At 44.5% G+C, this 24,565-nt stretch overlaps 1 protein-coding gene across 4 annotated transcripts; it reads right to left on the minus strand.

The window, feature by feature from the left end:
- Positions 1-1,620: 1,620 nt before the first annotated feature.
- On the minus strand, positions 1,621-22,910 carry COLEC11 (collectin subfamily member 11). 4 transcript variants are annotated; one of them, XM_082215649.1, is made up of 7 exons: positions 22,614-22,910; positions 19,179-19,328; positions 13,409-13,480; positions 6,780-6,851; positions 6,440-6,493; positions 2,869-2,964; positions 1,621-2,744 (listed from the first exon to the last, which is right to left on the minus strand). In XM_082215649.1, the coding sequence occupies exons 2-7, from the start codon at positions 19,306-19,308 to the stop codon at positions 2,335-2,337; spliced, it is 834 nt and encodes a 277-aa protein (XP_082071775.1). In that variant the 5' UTR covers positions 19,309-19,328; positions 22,614-22,910; the 3' UTR covers positions 1,621-2,334. The 4 variants fall into 4 exon arrangements, with proteins under 4 accessions (XP_082071775.1, XP_082071777.1, XP_082071776.1 ...); XM_082215651.1 differs by having other exon boundaries at positions 1,621-2,726; positions 22,614-22,907; XM_082215650.1 differs by lacking the exon at positions 22,614-22,910 and adding an exon at positions 19,458-19,881.
- Positions 22,911-24,565: the final 1,655 nt, after the last annotated feature.

The raw sequence follows: 24,565 nt of genomic DNA on the forward strand, positions 1-24,565 counted from the left end.
ATTAAAACTATAGAACTTCATGAAGGGCCAAACGTCAGGTGCAACCAGCTGCATCCTCTGTTGTAAATGGATAACATTCATTAAGTCTGTAGAGTCAACTTACTCCCACAAAATCTTAGCATTCATTTAGCTATGTGCCTACAGTGACAAACGGAAGGATGGGCAAATGAATTTTAAAGCATCTTTCAGAATATGAATAACTTAAAAGTTTTCGTGAGTTGCATGACAACTCACAAAGACCTGCTTGTATAATTATTATTATTTTTAAGAAAACAGTAATAGCATGCAATTATCTAAACACAATCATGGCAGCTATCTAGGGTGCAGTTCTGTGCAAAATGTACTCCTGATTTAATGGAACAACCTGATTCATGTGTAATTCAGAGTAGCATTATGGCTACTGAGATTGCTTTAAACTGCAACAGGCTGGGACTTGATTAACTTTGCTAAATTATTCTGGCCATCAAGCCACAATGCTCAGATCCACTCTGTGCCAAAGGGTACATAAGGAAAATGTAATATTCGTGTTTTCTGTAAATAATTTTGCAATACTCAATTTATAATCTATTAAACACTGCCTAAAGAGTTGAACTGGTTTACATCAGTGCTGTATTCCCACTTTAGCAACTGTGTAATGGAAGAGCTAAGGAACTAGTTCATTAGGATTCAGAAAGCGATAAAAGATAATGTTTACATTTTATCATTATGAACCAGCACAGGACTTAATGTGAGCAATAGAAGGGTAGGCTTTTTAAAAGATAGAAATGGTGGCTATAGGTCTTCAAAAATAACTTCCTAAAATCTACATTTATACTTTCCACTTTGATTGTAGATTTCCATTAATCTCAAAAAGCGATTTGATGAATATTTTCTGCCTAGAGATCTTGCGCAGAACTGAGTTTAAGCCCAACGATTTCAAGAGGTTTAACTATGCTTAATTCTGTGTTGGATTACAGCCATATTTCCTTAAACCATGTCTCTGTTGACTCTGCTCTTCCCTTCTGTAGGGTGAATATTGATATTTGAAATACCTAGATTATATTTACAGCTGTACAATACTAATATAATATACTTCTAAAAATACCACTATAATACTTTATCAACAAAAGTAACTAGGGTAGGTCTTGGAGTTGATTGGCACAAACACCCTGTGTTATAGATCTTAATGTTGAAGTTTGTCCTTCATTAATTCCTGTGTCCTATTCTTAACATATTTCATGTTCACATGTGCCTACTACTATCCAGGATGATGTGCTGTTCTTTAATCTGTTAGGAAGATTTCCTGTGCCAGCCCAGTTAAAATGAATGAGTCTCATTATTTCAGTGAAAGTTTGCGCTTGGAGGGATTCCTCATTGCATGGTATAGAAGTGGGCACGCCCCTATTCCTTCCACAAGGTAGCTATCCTTATGGCTAAAACAAGCAAACTGTATTGGAATTCCTTTTTTGTGGAAGAAAAAGAAGCATGTGCTGTGAATTTCCACTTCGTACATGAGGTCACCTGCATGACAGAAGGGAGTGAGAACTGCAAAGATAATACATGAAACAGGGCTTAAAAAAAAGAAAGAAAGAAAAAGCTGTGCTGAATATGAGTGAAGAAAACCCATGCTATGAGGATATGAGGATTTTTTGCAGGATGGATATCCACATAACCTGAACTAAAAACATAAAAATGTCATGTTGCTTTTTTTTTGGTGATAGAACAACTTTGAAACGCTGGCAGAGGTGAGGGTGTTCTGGGATATTTGTCCAGACTAATATGAAGCTTGTTGAAAGATTAGTACCTCATCAACAAGGTACTAACTTTCAAATAAAAGGCTGATTTGCACATACTGCTAAACCATGATTTGTTTAGCCTAAATAAATTTGTTTGAATGGGTGAACCCAACCCAGCAAATAAACCCTGGTTTATTTTCTGCCAACAAACATGATATGCTTGTGAACCCATGACTCATTTAACTATGGTTTGCTTTATGTGAAAACCTTGCTTAAGCATGGCTTGCTTGGGCACCCCCACCCCAAATGCTCATCAGGCTACAAATCACAAGGCAGGAGTGGCTGGGAAACAAGCCAAGCTTTGGAGAAACAAAAGAAACTGAGACAACCCATGGCTTATTAAATAAATCATGGTTAAAACCAACCATAGCTTAGTGTTATGTGCAAACACACACGCACGCACAAAAACCACCCATAAACAGATAGCAGTTCAGGATTTGTGGACTGCACGAGCTTATTCCGGTACATTAAAAAACCGATAGTGCAGACACACAGCCTAACCTGTACACAAAGCTTGATTCAAAAATTGAGCTGGGAGTGGGGGGCAGGAATTATATTTCTACACATTTTCTTTGTCGAATTCACAAACAAAATTCATTGTAATATGACAGGCGACATCATTCCATCCTCCAGAGGCTATCATTTCTACACAGTCCTCCTCATCATAAGCATTATTTGGCTCTCCGTTGCTCCATTTGTTGAAGGTCTGCATTGGGGACCGGTCAGAGTAAACAAAATGGCCCTCTTTCTCTAGGTCGTTAATGCCAATGAAAACTCGGCTGAGGCCAGCTTGATTGATGTAAGCAGCAATTAGGCTATTGGTGTTTTCATCCTTGGGCATGCTCAGCGTTCCTCCCCTTCCTTGGCAGTAGAGCTGGGCGTCCATGTACCTCTTCTCCTCTTTCACCAGCAAGTAAGTCTTATTATCTGTCTCACGCACACCAGCAACAGCTGCGGGGGAGGGCAGTGCTGAAAAGTGAGCACTTGCATTTCTATAAACCAACTTAATGCATAGCACAATCAACCAGTGATTAAGCAAGCAAGATTGCCCCACATGCAAGGAAGGGGAGAATGTTTGTCTGGACATTCTTACCTTTTTTAATGAACTTCAACTCAGTCGTCAGCAAGGTCACTTGGTTATCCATTTTACCAATGGCTGTTCGTAGCTGGCCACATTCACAAGGAATGCCTGCAGAAAATCCGTGTGCAAGTTACATATGGGCATTTGCACAAAACGTCTCACACTGTTTTCTGGCTACCCAAAATAGTGCATAAAGGTAAAGGGACCCCTGACCATTAGGTCCAATCATGACTGACTCTGGAGTTGTGGTACTCATCTCGCTTTATTGGCCAAGGTAGCCGGTGTACAGCTTCCGGGTCATGACTTAGCATGACTAAGCCGCTTCTGGCGAACCAGAGCAGTGCACGGAAACACCGTTTACCTTCCTGTCGGAGCGGTACCTATTTATCTACTTGCAGTTTGAGGTGCTTTCGAACTGCTAGGTTGGCAGGAGCAGGGACCGAGCAACGGGAGCTCACCCCGTCGCGGGGATTTGAAGCTCCAACCTTCTGATTGGCAAGTCCTAGGCTCTGTGGCTTAACCCACAGCGCCACCCATGTCCCAAAATAGTCATATTTCCAGGACTTCCGGGTTGGTGCGATCAGCTAATGGTGGATTCCCTCCGAGCTCTGGAGGGAATCGGCTCTGTAGAAGAGGGGTCCTGCCGCGGCGGCGACGCGGGGACCCTTAGAAACCACAGGCGCGGAAGCCTGTGGACCTGGTGACTCGGTGGGCACCATTAGCGTCCTCCCCGACCCGAGTAGAAGCCTTTTTAAAGGCTTCGGAGCGGGTGACGGAGAGTGGCGTGGTGCTGTGAGTAAACCGCTTCTTCCACGGAGTGAAGCCACAAGCCATGGCTGGAGAGCGCTGACTTCTTTCCTTGACTATTCGGACTACAAAGTAACAACCCGTGAGTAATATGGAAATTAGAATTAAAAATTCTTTTTAATTGAATTCGGCACGACCGGGGGAGGTGCTAAAAGGAAGTCCGCCTCCCCCCCCCCTTGCAGGCATTTTAAAGCAAAGAATTTGGATAACTAAGGTCGAGAGACTGTCCTTCTCTCGCTGAGATAAAAACTTTTAATTTCACGATTCGACTACATAAGTTTGGTGCCAGAGGATTAGAATTGACTGGGAGAGCTGAAGTTTAACCCCCCGGATCTGGGAGTGAACCGAGAGAGAGCCTGTGGAGGTTTTAAATAGAGTTTGACAGCTGTCAAATGAGCTGTCAAAGTCAGGAAACTTGGCTTTGTGCTATTTTCACCGGTTATTTTTGTTACATTGGACTATAAGCTTTGGAAAATTAAGAAGAAATAAGAACAAAATAACCTGATTGTTGGAGAAAGAATATCGTAACCAGAATCCCTCTAGAGGGGGTTCTGAGATATTACAATGGCTGTAGATGGAAAAGTACAGGCAGAGTTGGATAGAGTGTTTCATTTCCTGGGAATATTGCAAGAGTTGAGTGATGTTATGGCTACAAATCTTACAACCTTAAACTCTAAAGTAAACAATTCTGTCGAAACTGTTGAGGATTTGATTCAAGAAGAATCTGCAGCTGGAGAAGAAGAAATTTGTTTTGTTTTAGAGGAGTCGAATGGAGGAGCTGAAATGTGGCATGTGGAAAAGGACAACCAGAGGCCTGTCAGGATGGGATATAAGGAAAGCAAGGTTTGGATGAAGAAAACTTGGTATAAAATGGAGAATGAAGATTGGGGACTCTCCCCTATGGGGAGTCCGTAAGACCCTTGGATTACAAATTCGATGGAAGACCCCTGGATTACAAATTCGATAAAGGTGAAAACTGAAGTATTTGGGATTTGGGGGACATTGGTATCTGAAAAGACTAAGAAACAGAATCTGGACTTTTTCTTCAAATATGGAGGCCTGGTTGGAAAAAATATAGACCATAGTGGGTCAAAGCTGCTCCGAGACTTGATGTTCAACATGAAGGATTGTCAACAAAACCGGCTGAGAGGGACTGAAAGAGACTTAAGGGCCTCGGACGTGATAGACCCAGGCTGAGAATTGATAGACTGAAAGACAATTTTGGGGGATCAAAACCGGGGAAGGGGGGGAATTTTGGAATCCAAAAGGGTATAATTATATGTTTTTATTGGATAAGTTGTTTGGTAATAATTATAAAAATTGGGAAACTCGTAAAAGGGAACTTGGGTCGACCTTAGAAAAAGGGGTGAATGTCCTGTTTTAAAATGAGGTTTAGAAGTTTAAATTTGGTTAATTAAGATGATTTAAGTAAAATGTTAATAAGGGATAATTTGGGGATAAGAACTTGCTGAGTTAATTATTGGAATAGGGATGCAAGAAGGGGAGGCGGGGGAAGTCCGGGAAAGTGGTTAAGAAATTAAGGTTTTTAAAATTATATCTGTTATGTGTGTGTTGTGTGTTGTGTTTGTATGTTTTTGTGTTTGTCAAAAATCTTTTTGAAAACCCTAATAAAAAATTTATAAAAAAACAAAAACAAAATAGTCATATTTCATAGCTTTCATCCATTAACTTACTATCCTCTTACTCCAACCCTCTGGAGTAAGGGTAGGCAACCTATGGCCCATGAGCCGGAAGTGGCCTACAGAGGCCATTTAGCCAACCCACAAGCCACCCCTGAACCGAGCGCCCACTCAGGGAGTCCCCGTGCGCTGCGCTAAACTGGTGCAGCATGGCGCGGGGACTCTCTTCTGCGGCTCCAGAAATCGCTTCTGCGCATGCCCAGACACTGAAAATCACTGCACAGGTGCAATTTTCAGCGTCTGGCCATGCGCAGACACAATTTCCAGCATCGCGCTGCACTGGCCCGCCCACGGAGGATCTCTGTGGGAGTGATCCGGCCGATGCCCAGTAAGCCTTGCCGTCCCCTGCTCTGGAGAATACCCGTAATGCTCCATTGCAGGTATTGAACCCCCCAGACTGGCTGCTGGTACATACATATAAGACAGTTGCTTGTGTTCAACATGGTCCATCCCAACACAAAGGGATCATGGGATGGTCTGTACATCATAGTAAACCATAGTGTGGAATAAACCATGGCAGACTATGAATGGTAGATGCTGCTCAGTTGCTCCCGCTTTGCAGCCAAGCAATATAAACCACGAGGCCTGCTCTTAGCATTCCATGCAAACCATCATTTGTTTCTCCTGAACAACCATGTGTGGTAAGCCATTAAAATTTTGGCTGCACAAACAGAGCCCACAGTTTCCTGCAACTATTTAAGATAATCATAGAAATGGCTGTATCCATTCACAATTGCGTTCAAACTAAGATTCTTCTGTGTCTTCCCATACAAAATAGGAATTATGCTGGGGTGGGGGTAGGGGAGTGACTGATTCATAGACATGAGCTGAATTTGAGAGAGCGTAGTACACATTGGTACAAAAAAGATGAGTTGGACTGCTAAAGGCTAATTCACATCTGTATGCATATCACTCGAGTTCAGTGGTTAATCTAATATTATGGCTGCTGAAATATTCTATCTTAAAAAACCGTATTATACAAGCTTATACAAACTATACATAATTTCACATTTATTAATTAGGACCTTAAATGGGATGTTAAGACGTTAAAACCAGTGCTAATGTGGTTGGTTTACCTGGCTCTCCATTAGGACCAGGTGGGCCTGCATCCCCATTATCTCCTTTTTCTCCTAAGAAAGGGAAAATAAAGTTAAGCTTCTCAGCAGATAGCTTCAAGTAGAAACAATAGCCTTTATCTTATACACTGACACCAGAACACTAGTTGTATGGGGTTTTTTAAGCCTTGCCAACGCTGACCTATGTGAAGGAAACTCAACCTCATTTGTCATGATCATCGCATATGGCTTTGTCGTAATCATGGTCAATCATCTCTTGTTCCTTGCAGAAAAAAACCTCAAAATAATTTAAACAACTTTTCAGAAATAACCACCTAACAAATATTGAATGAAAACATACCTTTTGAACCAATGGGGCCAATTTTTCCATGTCTCCCTATGCTCCCCTTCTGTCCTTTGTCCCCTGTTTCTCCTAGAGGAGGAAAAAACAAAACAAAAGACAAAATAAATGTAAATTTTTACATATACCCTCAGTAGTCAGAGACTATTGAGAGACAATGGAGTCTGCCTCGAGGGGTGAAATCAAACTGCTGTGTTAGCAACACGAAAGTGATCTCCCTGGGGCACAAGCCTGGGCAGGATGTATGGGGGCTACCCAGACAACAATACCCCCCTCTTGGCCTCACTAATGTATCAAAAAATACCCAGAAGCATCATGTAGTCCTCAGTCAGAGTTGCCAGAGACTAAAATTAGTTCAAGCCCCACTGGAATGAATAGATCGTGCCCTCACAACCACAGGTCTGAGATTACAGCCCTTTCATTTCATCTATGCTAAGCAGACTACACGGCTGATCTTTTCCCTGTATGCATTCAAAGTCTTTATTAACGAGGAGTGCACATCAGCCTCAGGAAGATACCACGAAATAACTATCTGGAGCCTCACAGCGGGAAACAAGAAGGTTTTTCAGTTTTAATGGCAGTGTTATACAGCATTTTACAGTGGAGCTGTGGCAAAACGAGCCTCTTAAAAAATTGGCTGCCTCAGCAAATTCTAATGAATAAGAGATAAATATGCACATTGCAGCACAAATCAGATATAAATATTGTCAACAACACTTCAGCATCTGGCCATCTTTTTCATTATTTGCCCAGGTTTTCTATTATGCATGCAACAGAAATGGTTGCAGGAGCTTAGATTCACTGTGTGTGCACCTTTAATGTATGTTATTGGACCATAAAGAAGGCTGATCGCCAAAGAATTGATGCTTTTGAATTATGGTGCTGGAGGAGACTCTTGAGAGTCCCATGGACTGCAGGAAGATCAAACCTCTCCATTCTGAAGGAAATCAGCCCTGAGTGCTCACTGGAAGGACAGATCCCGAAGCTGAGGCTCCAATACTTTGGCCACCTCATGAGAAGAGAAGACTCCCTGGAAAAGACCCTGATGCTGGGAAAGATGGAGGGCACAAGGAGAAGGGGACGACAGAGGACGAGATGGTTGGACAGTGTTCTTGAAGCTACCAACATGAGTCTGACCAAACTGCGGGAGGCAGTGGAAGACAGGAGTGCCTGGCATGCTCTGGTCCATGGGGTCACGAAGAGTCAGACACGACTAAACGACTAAACAACAACATTGTTCAATAGCACCCAAAATGAGCAGAAGAATGAAAAAACATGGATTGTTTTGTGTAGATCTCATTCCAAGAAGAGCACACACTAGTACGGAGGTAACCAGTTTACACAAGTTGCCTAAGAATAACCTCTGCCTGCTCAGAAGCTCCCAGCAGGCTGTAGAAACCATGAATTCTGGTGAGCTATATTCCAAGAACCCCCATTACAACCATCTTGTTTCTTATTTGGTGCTGCAGGGAGAAGACCTGTAGTGGCAGATTGTAAGTGAACAGGCAGAACATGCAAACAAAGAGCCTGAATGGTTTTTTCCACTTGACCAGTAGCTGCTACAGTAATCCGGAGGCTTCTGGGTGCATGGACGCTTCCCTCCCCAGTCCTGAATTGTTTTATAATGCAATCCTGTACACGTCTACTCAGAAGTATGGGGTTCATTGCCAAGAAAGCAGGTATAGGGTTGCAACCTCAGGCCCTGAGTCAACCTGGAAAAAAACAGTGAAAAGGACACAAAACAAATACTTAAGCATTGCTAGCAATATTTGTATCCAGTTTGTGCCTTATTGTGCGTATGTCCCTTATGCATGACAAATAGCTGAGATAGCCAATTTTGTAAGAGGCTCATTTTGTCACAACTCTGCTGTAAAAATGCTGTACAGCATTGCCATTAAAACTGAAAAACCATCTCGGTTCCTGCTGTGAGATACCAATACTAATTTTGTGGCATCTTCTGGTGGGCATATTTGAGGCTGCTGCAATGCTCATCATGAACACAGGAAAAATTCACAATAGTCTTCTGTGACTAGATAACAGAAGCAGCAGTCTCGTCAGCCAACATTTTGGAACCCAGCTTGAAGCTCTCATCCATGCGTGGAAAAATTAGAGTGATTATATAGGACGCTTGTGTACATATGACAGGGTGAGTTGCATGTAGGAAGATAGAAGCTCTTATAACAGATGCAACCAAATAATCCCTATATTCAATACAAAATTGAGTTGTGTGAAAGGGTTCCGTGCATTAGACCAGTGGTTTTCAACCAGTGTGCCATGGCACCTTGGGGTGCCTTGAATGATGTTGAGGGGTGCCACGGGCAACACTGGCCTCTGTCTCTCTTTCCTTCCCTCTCTCTTCTGATGCCTTCTCGCATCTCTACCTCCCAAAGGCTTGCACAGCTGTTTGTTGCAGCAGCCTTGGCTACAAGTTCCCCAGGCAAATGCTGCTTCTGGGGCTGGTCAGGGGGTGCTGGTTGCCAGGAGCTGAGGTCACCTCAGAGTGAGCAAGCAAGCGGGCGAGGGAGCCCAGCCAGCCAGTCTGCCAGCCTTTGCTGTTGAGATTAGACAGACAAGCCCCAGGCCCCTGTGGGGCAGTGTGAGGAAGCACCTCTCGTTGGGGCAGGCGTGGGGCAGCTCAGAGATCTGGGGCGGCAGCAGCGGCTGCCCAGACTCCCAAGGAGAGGGGAGAGGAGGCTGAGGAAACACTCCGCAAGGGAGGATGTTTGAAAAAGGGTGAGAAGCTGCCATCTCTGCAGACAAGAGATGAAATAACTGGGCTCCTGAGCCCCACAGGGGTGCTGCAGAAAGAATGTACAATGGTACCTTGGGTTACATACGCTTCAGGTTACATACGCTTCAGGTTACAGACTCCACTAACCCAGAAATAGTACCTCGGGTTAAGAACTTTGCTTCAGGATGAGAACAGAAATCGTGCAGCGCGGCAGCAGGAGGAGGCCCCATTAGCTAAAGTGGTGCTTCAGGTTAAGAACAGTGACAGGTTAAGAACAGCCCTCCAGAACGAATTACCGTATTTTTCGCTCTATAAGACGCACCATACCACAAGACGCACCTAGTTTTTGGAGGAGGAAAACAAGAAAATATATATTCTGAATCTCAGAAGCCAGAACAGCAAGAGGGATCGCTGCGCAGTGAAAGCAGTGATCTCTCTTGCTGTTCTGGCTTCTGGGATAGCTGCGCAGCCTGCATTCGCTCCATAAGACGCACACACATTTCCCCTTATTTTTTAGGAGGGAAAAAGTGAGTCTTATAGAGCAAAAAATACGGTAAGTACTTAACCCGAGGTACCACTGTAGTTGGTCAAGGGAGCTGTGGTCTCAAAAAGGTTGAAAACCTCTGCATTAGACAATAGAACAATATACTTCCAGCTAACATGATCCTTCATGGATCTCTGGCATAGAAACAACCCCCTCTTTAAACAAACAAAAACCATTATAGAAATATCTTGCCTGAAGAAGAGTTCTGTCCAACCTGAGAGTTTGCATCATTCATTCTGAACTGTGAATGATCTTAATAAAGGACTTGTTTTTCAGTAGTCCTGTGTTTTCTGATCCTTGAGGTTCACTCACGTCTTTGGGTCTCAACATAAAGTAGTTAAAACTTGTATCACTTATTAATTTAAGCCTAGGCAGCTCTAAGGCAAGAAGATTTCTCCATCCTTAGACCTGTCAGAGGGTCACCTGACATTCTCTACATTGGAACTCTATGCAGAAGCAACCCTCACCCTTCTTAGGAGTGTTGTTGTTGTTGTTGTTTAGTCGTTTAGTCGTGTCCGACTCTTCGTGATCCCATGGACCAGAGCACGCCAGGCACTCCTGTCTTCCACCGCCTCCCGCAGTTTGGTCAGACTCATGCTGGTAGCTTGGAGAACACTGTCCAACCATCTCGTCCTCTGTCGTCCCCTTCTCCTTGTGCCCTCCATCTTTCCCAACATCAGGGTCTTTTCCAGGGAGTCTTCTCTTCTCATGAGGTGGCCAAAGTATTGGAGCCTCAGCTTCACAATCTGTCCTTCCAGTGAGCACTCAGGGCTGATTTCCTTAAGAATGGAGAGGTTTGATCTTCTTGCAGTCCACGGGACTCTCAAGAGTCTCCTCCAGCACCATAACTCAAAAGCATCAATTCTTCAGCGATCAGCCTTCTTTATGGTCCAGCTCTCACTTCCATACATCACTACTGGGAAAACCATGGCTTTTACTATACGGACCTTTGTTGGCAAGGTGATGTCTCTGCTTTTTAAGATGTTGTCTAGGTTTGCCATCGCCTTTCTCCCAAGGAGCAGGCGTCTTTTAATTTCGTGACTGCTGTCACCATCTGCACTGATCATGGAGCCCAAGAAAGTAAAATCTCTCACTGCCTCCATTTCTTCCCCATCTATTTGCCAGGAGGTGATGGGCCCAGTGGCCATGATCTTCGTTTTTTTGATGTTGAGCTTCAGACCATATTTTGCGCTCTCCTCTTTCACCCTCATTAAAAGGTTCTCTTAGGAGTAGTACCCAACAAAAGTTGTTAAATTTGCAATTAAAAATAAATAATAATAATAATAATCAATATCGTTATTATTGATGATGATGAAATCAGATGCCCTGTGTTTTAAGATTGCTATTTACTGTTTTATCCAATTTCTTTTTAAAAATGGAACAATTATTGTATGTGTATTCTTTTTTAAAAAATCATAATGCAACAAAATTGACAAGTATAACATTAACTGGTATTCAGAGGTTCTTAACTATTTCTTTCGTTTCTTGCAAAGCTGTTTACCGTTGTTATGGTGAACATGAGTGGGGGGGGGCAGAAACTTTATACCTTCTCTAAAGCCAAATGCCACATTTACTTTTTGTATTTATTTTCTAACTACTCCTTCCAGGTCTCTCTAAAAGAGCTCCCAGTGCTCTAAGTCCAGAAGAAAGGTCAAATAAAAGGGGTCAGATAAATTGGTTTCTAGTGTGCAATTGTTCTCTCATAAGATTTCTTTACAATGAAAATAGCCTCTTATGTCTTTTTAATAATACTCAGAGAGCCTAAGTATTTTCGAACTTACAGACCTGGCACAAATGGAATGACAGAAATGCTTGTGCAAGTCCCAAAGCATCATTATAAACATAAACCACTGCCAGATCGGCCAAGGAATTACTTTCACACACCCCTCCCCTTGCTCCAGGCATTACTGGCCCCCCCGCAATATAGTCTGTTCACTCTGGCTGCTTCCTGAATGTGAAAAAATACCTTTCCTTAGCTAAGTCTGGTATTACAAGAAAGCAGGGTCCTGCTGGATTTTGGTTTTGAGAACCCTCTCTCATGCCAGAACTCTGCAAAAAGCAGAACTGAAGTACAGTGGTACCTCAGGTTACATACGCTTCAGGTTACAGACTCCGCTAACCCAGAAATAGTGCTTCAGGTTAAGAACTTTGCTTCAGGATAAGAACAGAAATCGGGCTTCGGCAGCGCGGCAGCAGGAGGAGGCCCCATTAGCTGAAGTGGTGCTTCAGGTTAAGAACAGTTTCAGGTTAAGTACGGACCTCCGGAACGAATTAAGTACTTAACCTGAGGTACCACTGTACCTGCTCAATGAGTTGATGCACATAGATCCACTGGAAGTTCAGTTCTGCTTGGTCACTATCTCCCACCACACCTATAGGTCAACTTTGATAAGTGGGTGGGACCACTCATGTCACTCAGCTGACAACAGGTGGGGTGTGTTTTTTAAGCAACAGCCTGCCAGGCCAAATTGGTCTGTGGACCAGAGGTTTCCCCAGTATCCTGATTCCAACAGTGGCAAGCCAGATGCATCCAGGAAGCCAACAAGCAGGGCAGTGGCATAGCAGGGGTTGCCAGCACGCAGGGCCATGCGGAGGGAGGGAAACAAGATGGAGTATGCATGTGCGTTCAACTGCCTAACGGCATCCGTGTCGCCCAGGAGATTGCAGCCGCAGAAATAAGAAAAGAGTCATTCTGGAGAGATCGCTTCCTGGTTCGCATGGAGAAGCAGTTTTCAGTGGAGCCTAGCGACAGCTGTATTGAGGCAGTACTGGGTGTTGAAATTCTGCACCTCTATCAATTTTGTGCCCGGGGCAACCTCCCCTGTGGCTCCCCATCAAGCTACGCCATTGAGCAGGTGGTTTGTTCTCCACGACTGGTATTCAGACCATCTCTGAACAAGCTCTCATCACAAATATTTGGGATTCATGAGGAACAGTCATAATTCCCATATGCTCCAGGGAAAATGTAGATGGAAATCGTATTCAAACAAAGAAATATTTGCTCCAAGGGAAGGCAGCAGCATTTCCACATATTTTACAGCTTCTACAGGTATAAGTGGCTTTATCTAGCAGCACTCCCTCTGGTGATGGAGGACAGGGCAGGAATTCCAATGGTTTTGATTGCATCACAGAAGATGGAATTATGATGCCAGGAAAACTTAAGGCAGAAGAAATGTTAGGTTCCTGGCTCTCATTCCTTGCATTTCCAGATGCTATGAGCCATTTCTTCTCTTTTGAGAAAACTGGACCCGACAATACTGCCAGAAAGCATGATTGCCCTCTACTCAGCACTAGGAAATAAACAGTTTCGTGAAGAGTAACCTCCATCACCTCCCTCTTTAAAAAAATACTGACCTTTTTCTCCTGGAGGTCCAACTCGTCCTGGACGGCCTGGGGCACCTTTCTCCCCCTTTTCTCCAGCATCCCCTGTTTTGTAGTTAAAAAGGAGATACAATAACAACAACAACATGCTTGAATTCTCAATATGAACAAGCCTCTTGATTTGCAGTGAAAATTACAATAAGTAATAGGAGTGGACGGCATTCAAACTCAGTGAAGATCCACTGAAATAATTTTGCAATTGATACCAAAGGGCCCACTCTGAGCATAACTGAGTATAAGATCACTCAATGTCATTTGGGTGTCAGTGTGTGCATGTATGTCTAGATATAAGAAGAACCACCTGGTGTCCAGGGTCTGGTTGGTTGTGTTTGCTCAGCAACCTCGGCTTTTGAACTCCACCATTTTTTAAGTTTCCAGAGGGATTTTCCAGGTAAAAGTTTAAAAGATATAATGAAGAGTAGGTCTCTTCCCTAAGGTAATTACATTCAAGCCTGGTCAATGGGAAAAGGCCAAAGGTAAAGGGAGAGAGTACAAATGCAAGAGGAAAAGAACTGGCTTGTCAGAACCTAATGAGGTCTTGAGAATGGCAAAAGAGAATTGAAAAAAAAGATGCAGAAAGTTCAGTTTCGGAAAACAAGAACAACATGGTCACAGAACATTCAGATACATGCAATGGGAATGCAGTTAGTAAACTTCGGACAGAGCCTCTGCGTTTAGTCATGGTTTCCATTCTATTATCAACTTAAAAACAACAGCAACAATACATGATAAGACATTCAGACACACACAAACTAATATAAAGCACTAACCATTAGAGAAATGCAACATTTAAATGGTACCATAGGTCACTAGAAAATGTAGCAGTGGAAACTCTGGGATCTTCTCAAATGTCTTCATTGATCAATAGCCCTCCTTGTGAAGGAAAATGTGGATAATGTACTGCTGTGTATACAGTACAGGCCTTAGAAAAACGAGCCATGCCCTTAGCCATGGCTCCAACAAGGTTACCTGACACCTTTTGCCTTTGTGTGAATGCAGCCTCTGCCACAGGGCCATTCCAGATGTGAAGTGGGTACTTTTTTGAACTTTGCTGTAGCATCAAAGGCACCTCACCGACATCCTCCAGAAAAAGAAATATGATTGCTCCAAAGTACTAAGACTCAAGGCTGCGGAGAAGCTGAGGGCATGAGCTGGATTTCAGCCAACAGATGAAAGGCTCCAAATCTCATTAGCACTCCTCTAAGCTAGCCAGCTAGCCCCCTGACAGTTTAGATCAGGCACTGATGGCTTTTTAGAGATTTTATATTATCGGTGGCCTTCGCAGGCCATTTTGTGCTTCACTGAATTTCTTCATCAATCTCCTTCACTATTATGATTATAGCTTCTAATTAGGTAGGATATGTGGAACCACGAGCAGATTTGGGACCCATCTCCCTTTCTTTCTCAGGCAGAGATAGACAGATAGTTCAGTGTTTTCTGATCATTTGAGGAATATGAGATTGTTGGAACTCATTAAACAGCCAGACCTGTGCATGCTAACAACCATCATTTTTAGCATTTGTGCGACAATATATAGAAGGGCTTTTCCCTGAAACGTAAGCTAACTGTTCATACACCGTGTGGTTTTGTAGTTTTATCTAGTGGTAATGCTTTGACTTTACAAACAGGGAAACTAAGATAGAGTAGTTAAGATGCTCTTCCAAGGTCAAAGAAGGCATCAGTAGATCAAGATTAATGCCCCCATCTACCTAGTCTGTGCTCTGCAGAATAGACTATTCCTTTCTATAAATATGCACTGTATTAAATCTCGTTAAGAGACAACCAGTCCCAATTTAACACTGCTCTCCATTTTCTCTAAAGTGTTGTCAGTGGCGTAGCATGGGGGGTGCAGGGGGGGCCGGCCACACCGGGCGCAACATCTGGGGGTTAGGGTTAGGGGGCGCAAATCCACGGGTTAGGGGGCACAAATTACTTGCCTTGCCCCGGGTGCTGACAACCCACGCTACGCCACTGAGTGCTGTGCTACCTGTTTGAATAAAAGCATCCTATTAAATTCAGGCATTGCATTTGGATAGTTTCATCTTCAAGGTGTTGAAATCAGGATTTTGGCTTGGGCAATGGCATTCTGGAATATAAAGGCAGAATGGGCAAGGTCTTTCTCACTCACTCACACAGTCAGTACATACCATTCTTCCTTCACAAGAGTGACTCATACCCCAGCCCAGTTTATGCACAGTAGACAGGGACAGAGCATTGACACCTTTTCCTCCTGCAGAAGGAGCAGCCACATTATACTCCGCTCTACCTTTCCCTGTCTTCACTGCAAAAGACATTTATCTTCCCCTGCATAGTGCTTTAGGGGCCTTTCTCATACCTATATAACACATGTGCCATGATGCCAACAACCACATGCTACACATTAGGTAAAGGTAAAGGGACCCCTGACCATTAGGTCCAGTCGTGGCTGACTCTGGGGTTGTGGCGCTCATCTCGCTTTATTGGCCGAGGGAGCAGGCGTACAGCTTCCGGGTCATGTGGCCAGCATGACTAAGCCGCTTCTGGTGAACCAGAGCAGCGCACGGAAACGCTGTTTACCTTCCTGCCAGAGCGGTACCTATTTATCTACTTGCACTTTGACGTGCTTTTGAACTGCTAGGTTGGCAGGAGCAGGGACCGAGCAACGGGAGCTCGCCCCATCGTGGGGATTCGAACCGCCGACCTTCTGATCGGCAAGTCCTAGGCTCTGTGGTTTAACCCACAGCACCACCCGCATCCCTTGTAATGCTACACATTAACTAGGGTCTATTTCTGCAGGCGGTCTGTACACGTGGCATAACTGTATACTACTGGCTTAAATTTAGTTGAATAATCCTTCCCTCTTGAACTGTAGATCTGTAAGGAGTATGAGCAAAACTCTGCCTCAAACTGCAATTCCAAAGATCCCTTGTGGCAAATCAGTAACAATGGCCTAACAGCGATATAAGCTTACGGCACATATATGCCCAAGGGGTACACACCGTAGATGTAAGCTGCCCTTTTGTGTGCTGCCTTTTCATTGGCTTGAATTTGTTTTATCATTTGCATGAGAAGGCCTTAATGCTTAAGTACACTGGGACAACAAATTAAACTAGGTGGCAATTGGCAAGAACAGCAATGCAAAAAAAATGACGTCCTTATACTTTGAGAATGAAATGTTGAAGACATTAAGCAACCAAAATGTAAATTTCCTTCATTTGCTAAAATACCAAAGCATGAATATTTAAAAACTGCTGCAATGCTAGTTAGGTGTGTTTACTTCTTGTAGTAGTAGTAGTAGTAGTAACAAATAATAATATTTTTATTATTTATACCCCCCCCACCCATCTGGCTGGGTAAAAAAAAAAGCACTCAGCCATAATGCTTAAAGCATGGGATCTGGCATCACATTTCTTAAATAATTCCAGTTTATTCCAACTGGCCCTTTATTTACTTTCCCTCTTTTTTAAGTGTAGCGGCCTTAAGGTCAGAGGCAGAATGTTCAGGCACGACAGTTCCCAGAAAATGTTTTGGAAATGTTAAAAGGAGGGCAGAAGGAGGGTTGGTAGGCCATACTAACTAACCCTAGGGAGAATGAAGTCAAGAGACATGCCAAGTAGTTTCTCTGAAAAACATGTTCCGCAAGCACTATAACTGTTGATCCAAAAGGATGCTTCAGAGAGACTCGAATTCCTTGCGTTGCACCATCATAATAGGTTGTCGTTCTTTTCTGCAGGTGACTGCAGCTGTGTCTTTAACAGCAGCTCAGTGCACAAACTTTAGAAGATGGTGCTGCTTTCCATGTAGCTTCATCTACTGATTTATGCATATCAGGCCACTGTTAAATGCACTGAAACCGCCATGTAGGAGGCATCTATTTATTTATTTTCCTAGTCGGTGAGCAACTCTAAATCACCAGAGATGCAGACCAAGATCTGGTGGAATTAAAGAATGCATCAACTGATCAGCAGTGATCTAAGTGACAAATTCACTTCAAATATATAAAGGTAAAGGGACCCCTGACCATTAGGTCCAGTTGCAGATGACTCTGGGGTTGCGGCGCTCATCTCGCTTTATTGACCAAGGGAGCCGGCATACAGCTTCCAGGTCATGTGGCCAGCGAACCAGAGCAGCGCACGGAAACGCCATTTACCTTCCCGCCGGAGCTGTACCTACTTATCAACTTGCACTTTGATGTGCTTTCAAACTGCTAGGTTGGCAGGAGCAACGGGAGCTCACCCCATTGCAGGGATTCAAACTGCCGACCTTCTGACCGGTAAGCCCTAGGCTCTGTGGTTTAACCCACGGTGCCACCCGCATCCCTTTTTCAAATATATAATGCAGGCCTAAAAGAAAATTCTACAGCATTTTTAACAAGTGATCTGGAAATGCAACTACAAATTGGATTTAGCACCAGTATGCAGAATTCCAGAACAGGCTACATGCCAGCCTATATGGAAATAGGGAAGCACACCTTTGTGCAGGTCCCCTTGAAATTCTGCCATCAGGAAATCTTCCAAATTTCACAATGCTTTTCACATTACAATGCTTGGGGGGAGGTTATGGCAGGCATGGGATGCCCGAAGCCAGATGCTGCCGGACTACAATTCCCATCGTTCCTGACCAGTGGTCACGCTGGCTGGTGCTGATGGCAGTTGGAGTCCAGCAACATCTCGAGGGCTACAGCTTTCTCAGCCCTGTTTAGACAGAGAACTAAGGGTGTGCAGTGATGTTTAATCACCACCACCATTAAAAACTCTCCCAGGTCTTGCCTACAATTCCAGTGATTTCTTTACCTCCCTACCATAAGACTAAATGCTCCTTCCCCTACAGAGGTGAAGCCTTAGAAAAATGAATATGCACATGTAATTTCATAGAATCACATAATTGTTGAGTCAGAAAACACCCCCAGGGTCATCTAATCCAACCCCATACAATGCAGGAATAACAGCTTAAAGAATCCCTGACAGATGACGATCTAGTTTTTTTAATAGGTAAAGGTAAAGGGACCCCTGACCATTAGGTCTAGTCGTGGCCGACTCTGGGGTTGCGGTGCTCATCTCACTTTATTGGCCGAGGGAGCCAGCGTACAGCTTCCGGGTCATGTGGCCAGCATGACTAAGCTGCTTCTGGCGAACCAGAGCAGCGCACGGAAACGCTGTTTACCTTCCCGCCGGAGTGGTACCTATTTATCTACTTGCACTTTGACATGCTTTCGAACTGCTACATTGGCAGGAGCAGGGACCGAGCAACGGGAGCTCATCCCGTCGCGGGGATTCGAAGCACCGACCTTCTGATTGGCAAGCCCTAGGCTCTGTGGTTTAGACCACAGCGCCACCTGTTTAAGAAAAAACCTCCAGTGAAGGAGAGTCTACCACCTTCTGAGCTCAAGTTCAACTTTTTTATTCCCCATGTTCTGTGCATTAGTATAAAAACAACTAAAACCATAAATCATTTCCTCCAGCAGCTTCCTTATTGGTTTTTCCTGCCCATTAGCAAGTTCCTGTACTACTGACCCGGTTTCCTGTACACCAATGAAGTTATTGTCCCCAGTACTTGGTGTGTCCCCTGTCCTCTAAAATATTATCTCCCCCTTTCAGGGTTCAGTTTATAACTCTCTTGATCAAGTTTGTGAAACTCCTAGTAAACGCATTCTTGCCAACCAATGGAAAACACCTAACAATCCCAAAAGCAACCTCAGCAAACAAAAATATGACTGGGTGGGATCGGGGGAACTTCATTGGTCATGAAAATAGATTCCCATTACCTTTTAGGCCTGGAACCAGAATCTGAACAGAGCAGGATTCTTCTGCAATATGCTGAGCATATCCAGATGTTGGCAGAGACAGGAAGGCAAGGCTAATTACAGAGACAAAGAAAACCAGATCACTCTTCATAATGAGCTTGTCCCTTACTCCTAAAAGGAAAGAATGAATAAACAGTTAAAAGGAATTCCAAAGACTTCCAGTAGTTCCAGGCGGTGTTTGCAGTGTTCTACAGTCCAGTGCCTCCTACCTTTGCAACATGTAAGCAGCTTATCATGTACCTTGTGTTATGCGGTATATAGAGTCGAGTTCCACAGGACGTCATTTGCTTAACTGTGCAGAAAAGCTATATCAGGGGTTCTCAGACTTCGTCAGACAGTCTTTGCAAAGCAAAGAAATATTCAAAACCTCCCAAGTGCAACTGAGAAAAGGGGCCTTTGCCAAGCCAGAGCTCACTCTTGTCCTCAGCCCAGGAAAAAAGTTCAGACTAACAGATCAAAAGAAATGGAAACGCAAGGCTGAAGAGGTTTAAGGTTCCCCAGGGAAGGAGGGCGAAGAGAGAGGGGGACTCGCACACTACAGACAACACAGCAGGCAGTCACAGAGTCCTATGCTGCACTGATTGGGAGGGAAAGGCTGGCAGCCAGTCTCCAAGCCCAATCAATGCATACGGTGGGAGAGGTCAGATCACGGTTCCCTTAGGGAGGCCCGAATTGCATTTTCAAAACCGCTATGAGAGTTCAACTGAGGGAAATGAAAGTCGCTTAGGAACAGATCCCAAGTACAAATGCATTGGGTGAGACGAACCTAATGAAAAAACTGCCTTAAATTGTTTTGTTTTCCACTGCTTTTCTTGTTTGCAAGCTCAAGAGGAAGAACAAACGTCAATTTCTTCCTGAATTAGCATGGGAAAATGGATTGGGGCTGTCTTGGTTCTAGGTGGCCTCCACTGAATTCTATGAGATAAAAGAGGCACTGGCATCAGTAATGGCAGGGAATGAAGATGGAGTAGGGTTTGGGGGAAAGGACTGGAACTCTCTGTTCTGCCTCCACCTGTCAAACCTGGTGTGCATTTAGGTAGTGTATATTCCTGAGGACTGCTATCACTTCTAGAGAGGCCCAGCTCGCTAATCCAAGATCTGCAGAGGGCTCAGTGCCGTTACTCACTACTGTGGCAGTTTCTTGATAAACTTTCTTTAAAGTCTGAACCCTGACACTGAAACAGGCTTCAGGACTAAACTCTGCCTCCTCCTAAACCTCCTACCTTGCTTTAACCATTGTTCTTCAGCCTGTCAACAGATGTTATTGAACTACAACTCCTGTCATCCCTTACCATTGGCTGGGGATGATGGGAGTTGAAAAACAACATTTGGAGACCCAAGGTTGAAGAATAGTGGTTTAAAATATTGTTTGCACGCAGCTGAAATATTATGTGAGGAGTACATATGGGGAGCTGCACTGCTGCCCATCCAAGATGGTTAAGACTGTTCACAAAGATATTGATTGTGCAGGTGGTTGAATAATGGGGCTACTGACTCAGTATCATGGCTGCAGGGCTCAACGTACCCAATAACCACTGATACCTAATATTAGGCCTGGCCATGAGATGGCTGGGAAGAGCAAGAAGCAACTTACTTTTCCTCCGTGCTTTTGTAGGAGCTGACCACTGCCTTCTTTAAATGCACCCTTTCCAAACCTGGTGCCTTCTAGATGTTTTGGACTACAGCCCCAACCAACTCCAGCAAGTATTGATGCCCTGCCTGGGGCTGAGGAGAAATGCAAGCCAAACATCTGCAGAGCACCAGACCATGGGGAAGATGGATTAATCCCAACTTCCATTTCTTCCCCATGGTCTGTTAGTTCCCTCGGCCCCACTGCACTTCCAGAGCAGCTTAACCTATCATGCTTGCTTTCCGCAAACGTGAGATGAGGAGAAGATTGCTAGGAGCCTCAAAGCCCTGGATCCTACCTCCTTTCCTTTATAGTCTTCCTAGTCCAGGTATCTCCCATCAGCAGTGGCTACTAGACAGCGCCCAGAACTGGGAGATTAGTCTGAGGTGACTTGGGTACCTCGGAAATACTTGCAGTGCCATCGCAGCATCTCTCACACACCTCAGAGACCATTTAAGGGATCTTTATTTGTCTTTTTCCCTGTTCCCACATACATTTGTCCTCTTCTCCTTCCACTTTTCAGTTCTCCACAACTAACCACCCCCACCCCCCCGCCGCGGCCATTATTCTTTTCTATTCTCTTTTGACTTGACACCACCACCAACCCTATTCACCCAGCATCCTTCCTCTTTTACTCTTTTTTAAATCTTGTTTTGGGGGGTTTCTACTAGGCTTTTCACCCCCCCTCTTTTTGTTTTTGTTTCCATAGGTATTTCTCAGAAGCAGATCTTAATTCAAGTCAGGGATTCCTAGAACTCATTTCAAGCATTGGGCTCCATTCTGGAAAATGAGGAGGATGACTGTGAGAGTTTCTCCCTCAGTCCCAAATAGTTCTTCACAGCCAGCAACCACTCTTGGAATCATTTCCCAGTCAGAGGCTATAATTTTATAGGCAGCCTTGAAGCCTGTCACTTTTTAATTAAGTACTGCCTGGAAGAGGGTGTGTAGAGGCCAGGTCAGGAAGGGAACCCACCAGAACCCACCAATGGGAAAGAGCATTTTCCATCTCCGTTGCTGCTGTTTCCATCTCTCCCTCCCTCCAATCTGACTCTTAGAAAATCTCACCGATTCCAAAAGTTTCCAATGTTTTTTGCACCCATGCAGATCACACCACGCCTTCCTCTAAGATGTTGGCCAATACCGTTTAATTACTGCCACCTTTTTTTCCTGGCAAGACTTAGCAGTCTTTAACAGCAGCGTGGCAGGCAAAAAATTAAGCCGAGCATATTCAATATGCCTTACTCTTTGTTTAAAGGGGGGGGGGGAGAAAATCAAACAGTATTATTTTTGCGGCTCAGCAACGTGGAGAACAGAGCTGCCATCCTTTTGCAACGCTAGAAGGACATATTACGAGTTGGGAAAGGTTTTGCTTACCATTTATCTGTGCTATTTTCCCCTTAGATTTATTAGTTTGCTGCTGTGAAGACAGCTCATCTTTGGTCTGCTACCCCTCAACACAAACTCCACCCTATGAGCTTACTTTACACTCTCTACAGACTGCAGTAAATATTCAAGTGACTACTGCGCCATCTGTAAAAAGACACTGCAGCATGCGTGCTTTTCAAGAACTGTTAAAAACTAAATCCAGAAACTATACTCCTCTACTGAACATAATATGCTCTCTCTTTAGCTTAGCTTCCATTAAAAAATAAAAAAATGCTACACCACTGTTAATCCAGCCTTAAGTTTACCACCCACTCCACTGAGCAAGTGTACGTGGCCCCACAATCTATCTTCTTATCTCAGACTTTTGAAGCATCACCTACCTTACAGTTGCTGAGAAAACAGGCACCGTAGCACAACCTCTGCCTGGAGGGACACTGCGCAGATGAACCTCATTGCTACTATTTACAAAAGCCTGATAGTTTTTAATTTGAAGCGAACTCGTCTCCTGCTCTTCGGCATCCAGCAAATCAGACCCAACAGTTGCAAGCGTTATCTATAAACAGCTTCCTGTTTGAAACAGCTCAGCTGTCCAGCAGGACAGTAATTAGGAGCAAAATGTGTGGGAACGCTACAGCGACCCATGATGTAAGCTGCTTCTTTTGGCAATGCGCTTTTTTTGGGGAATGCAGAATGCCTCTCCGTTCACAACTCTCCTTCCCATGAAGAGAAATCCTTGGTTAACCATTTAGGTCTTGCCAGTTGCAGTAATGTAAACAGGATCCAGCTAGAGCAAAGCTTCTGCTGTCTCCCTTTAGTTTTCGGACGGGATATTTAGAAATGCATCGTGGCCATGGTTCTCATCAAATCCTGGCACGTGGCTTAGAGACATTCTACACATTAAACACAGCGAGGTAGTGGAATTATGGACTGTACCACTTCAGACCATAGGTAGGGGTGTTAAAAAGGCCCTATAGTGTAGAAGCTGGAGATAACTGAATTGTAGGGAAGGCTGTATTTCATCTGCAACTCTTGACCAGCACCACTTCTACCTGGCCACAGAAACTTGGCAGTTGCTGTTTCACATGTTGCTTGCAGCACATTGGAACTGTATCAGACTGCCTTCTCCCAACAACAGCTAAGACAAGGCAGTAGCAAGGATAAAACCTAATCAAGTGCAATAATCATATCACCACTGAAGCTTGTCTTGGCTGCTAAGAGAAGGCACTTCCTGTGGGAATAGCTGTTAGTTCTGTGCCACATGCAAACACACCACTTGTAGCTGCGTTTTCCAAGACCAGTCAAAGCATTTTCACCTCCCAAGATGAAAGCCACTGTCCTAATCAGTCCCTTCCTCCAACACAGTGGAGAAGAGTACTGCCATGAGGTTACCAGTCTTATTACCAGAGCCAGTGTGGTGTAGTGGTTAAGAGCGGTAGACTTGTAATCTGGTGAACCGGGTTCGTGTCCACGTTCCTCCACATGCAGCTGCTGGGTGACCTTGGGCTAGTCACACTTCTCTGAAGTCTCTTAGCCTCACTCACCTTACAGAGTGTTTGTTGTGGGGGAGGAAGGGAAAGGAGATTGTTAGCCGCTTTGAGACTCCTTAGGTAAATGTAAAGGTACCCCTGCCCGTACAGGCCAGTCGTGTCCGACTCTGGGGTTGCGTGCTCATCTCTCTCTAGAGGCCGTGAGCCGGCGCTGTCCGAAGACACTTCCGGGTCACGTGGCCAGCGTGATGAAGCTGCAGCTGGCGAGCCAGCACGAGCGCAGCACACGGAAACGCCGTTTACCTTCCCGCTATAAAGCGGTCCCTATTTATCTACTTGCACTTAAGAGTGCTTTCGAACTGCTAGGTGGGCAGGAGCTGGGACCGAACAACGGGAGCTCACCCCGCCGCGGGGATTCGAACCGCCGACCATGCGATCGGCAAGTCCTAGGCACTGAGGTTTTACCCACAGTGCCACCCGCGTCCCCCCTGGAACCAATATGGTGCCATGAGTGTGTCTTGTCTTCCTAAATTTTGGAATGCTCATGACAGATAAAAGGAAATACAGTGGTACCTCAGGTTAAGAACTTAATTCGTTCTGGAAGTCCGTTCTTAACCTGAAACTGTTCTTAACCTGAAGCACCACTTTAGCTAATGGGGCCTCCCGCTGCTGCCGCCGCCACACGATTTCTGTTCTCATCCTGAGGTAAAGTTCTTAACCCGAGGTACTGCTTCCGGGTTAGCGGAGTCTGTAACCTGAAGCGTCTGTAACCTGAAGCGTCTGTAATCCGAGGTACCACTGCACAGTCAAAATTGTGAAACTCATTCCCACAGGAGGCAGCGGCA

This window comes from Podarcis vaucheri (assembly GCF_965113315.1).
Source record: "Podarcis vaucheri genome assembly, chromosome: 3".
Lineage (NCBI taxonomy): Eukaryota > Metazoa > Chordata > Lepidosauria > Squamata > Lacertidae > Podarcis > Podarcis vaucheri.

Excerpts from the sequence above, each read along its gene's own strand:
- COLEC11 (XM_082215649.1), bottom strand. The coding sequence starts at position 19,308 with ATGAAGAGTGATCTGGTTTTCTTTGTCTCTGTAATTAGCCTTGCCTTC. Across the intron at positions 6,852-13,408 it reads TGGACCTCCAGGAGAAAAAG|GAGAAACAGGGGACAAAGGA; the intron begins GTCAGTATTTTT and ends TTCCTCCTCTAG. Across the intron at positions 6,494-6,779 it reads TGGCCCCATTGGTTCAAAAG|GAGAAAAAGGAGATAATGGG; the intron begins GTATGTTTTCAT and ends TCCCTTTCTTAG.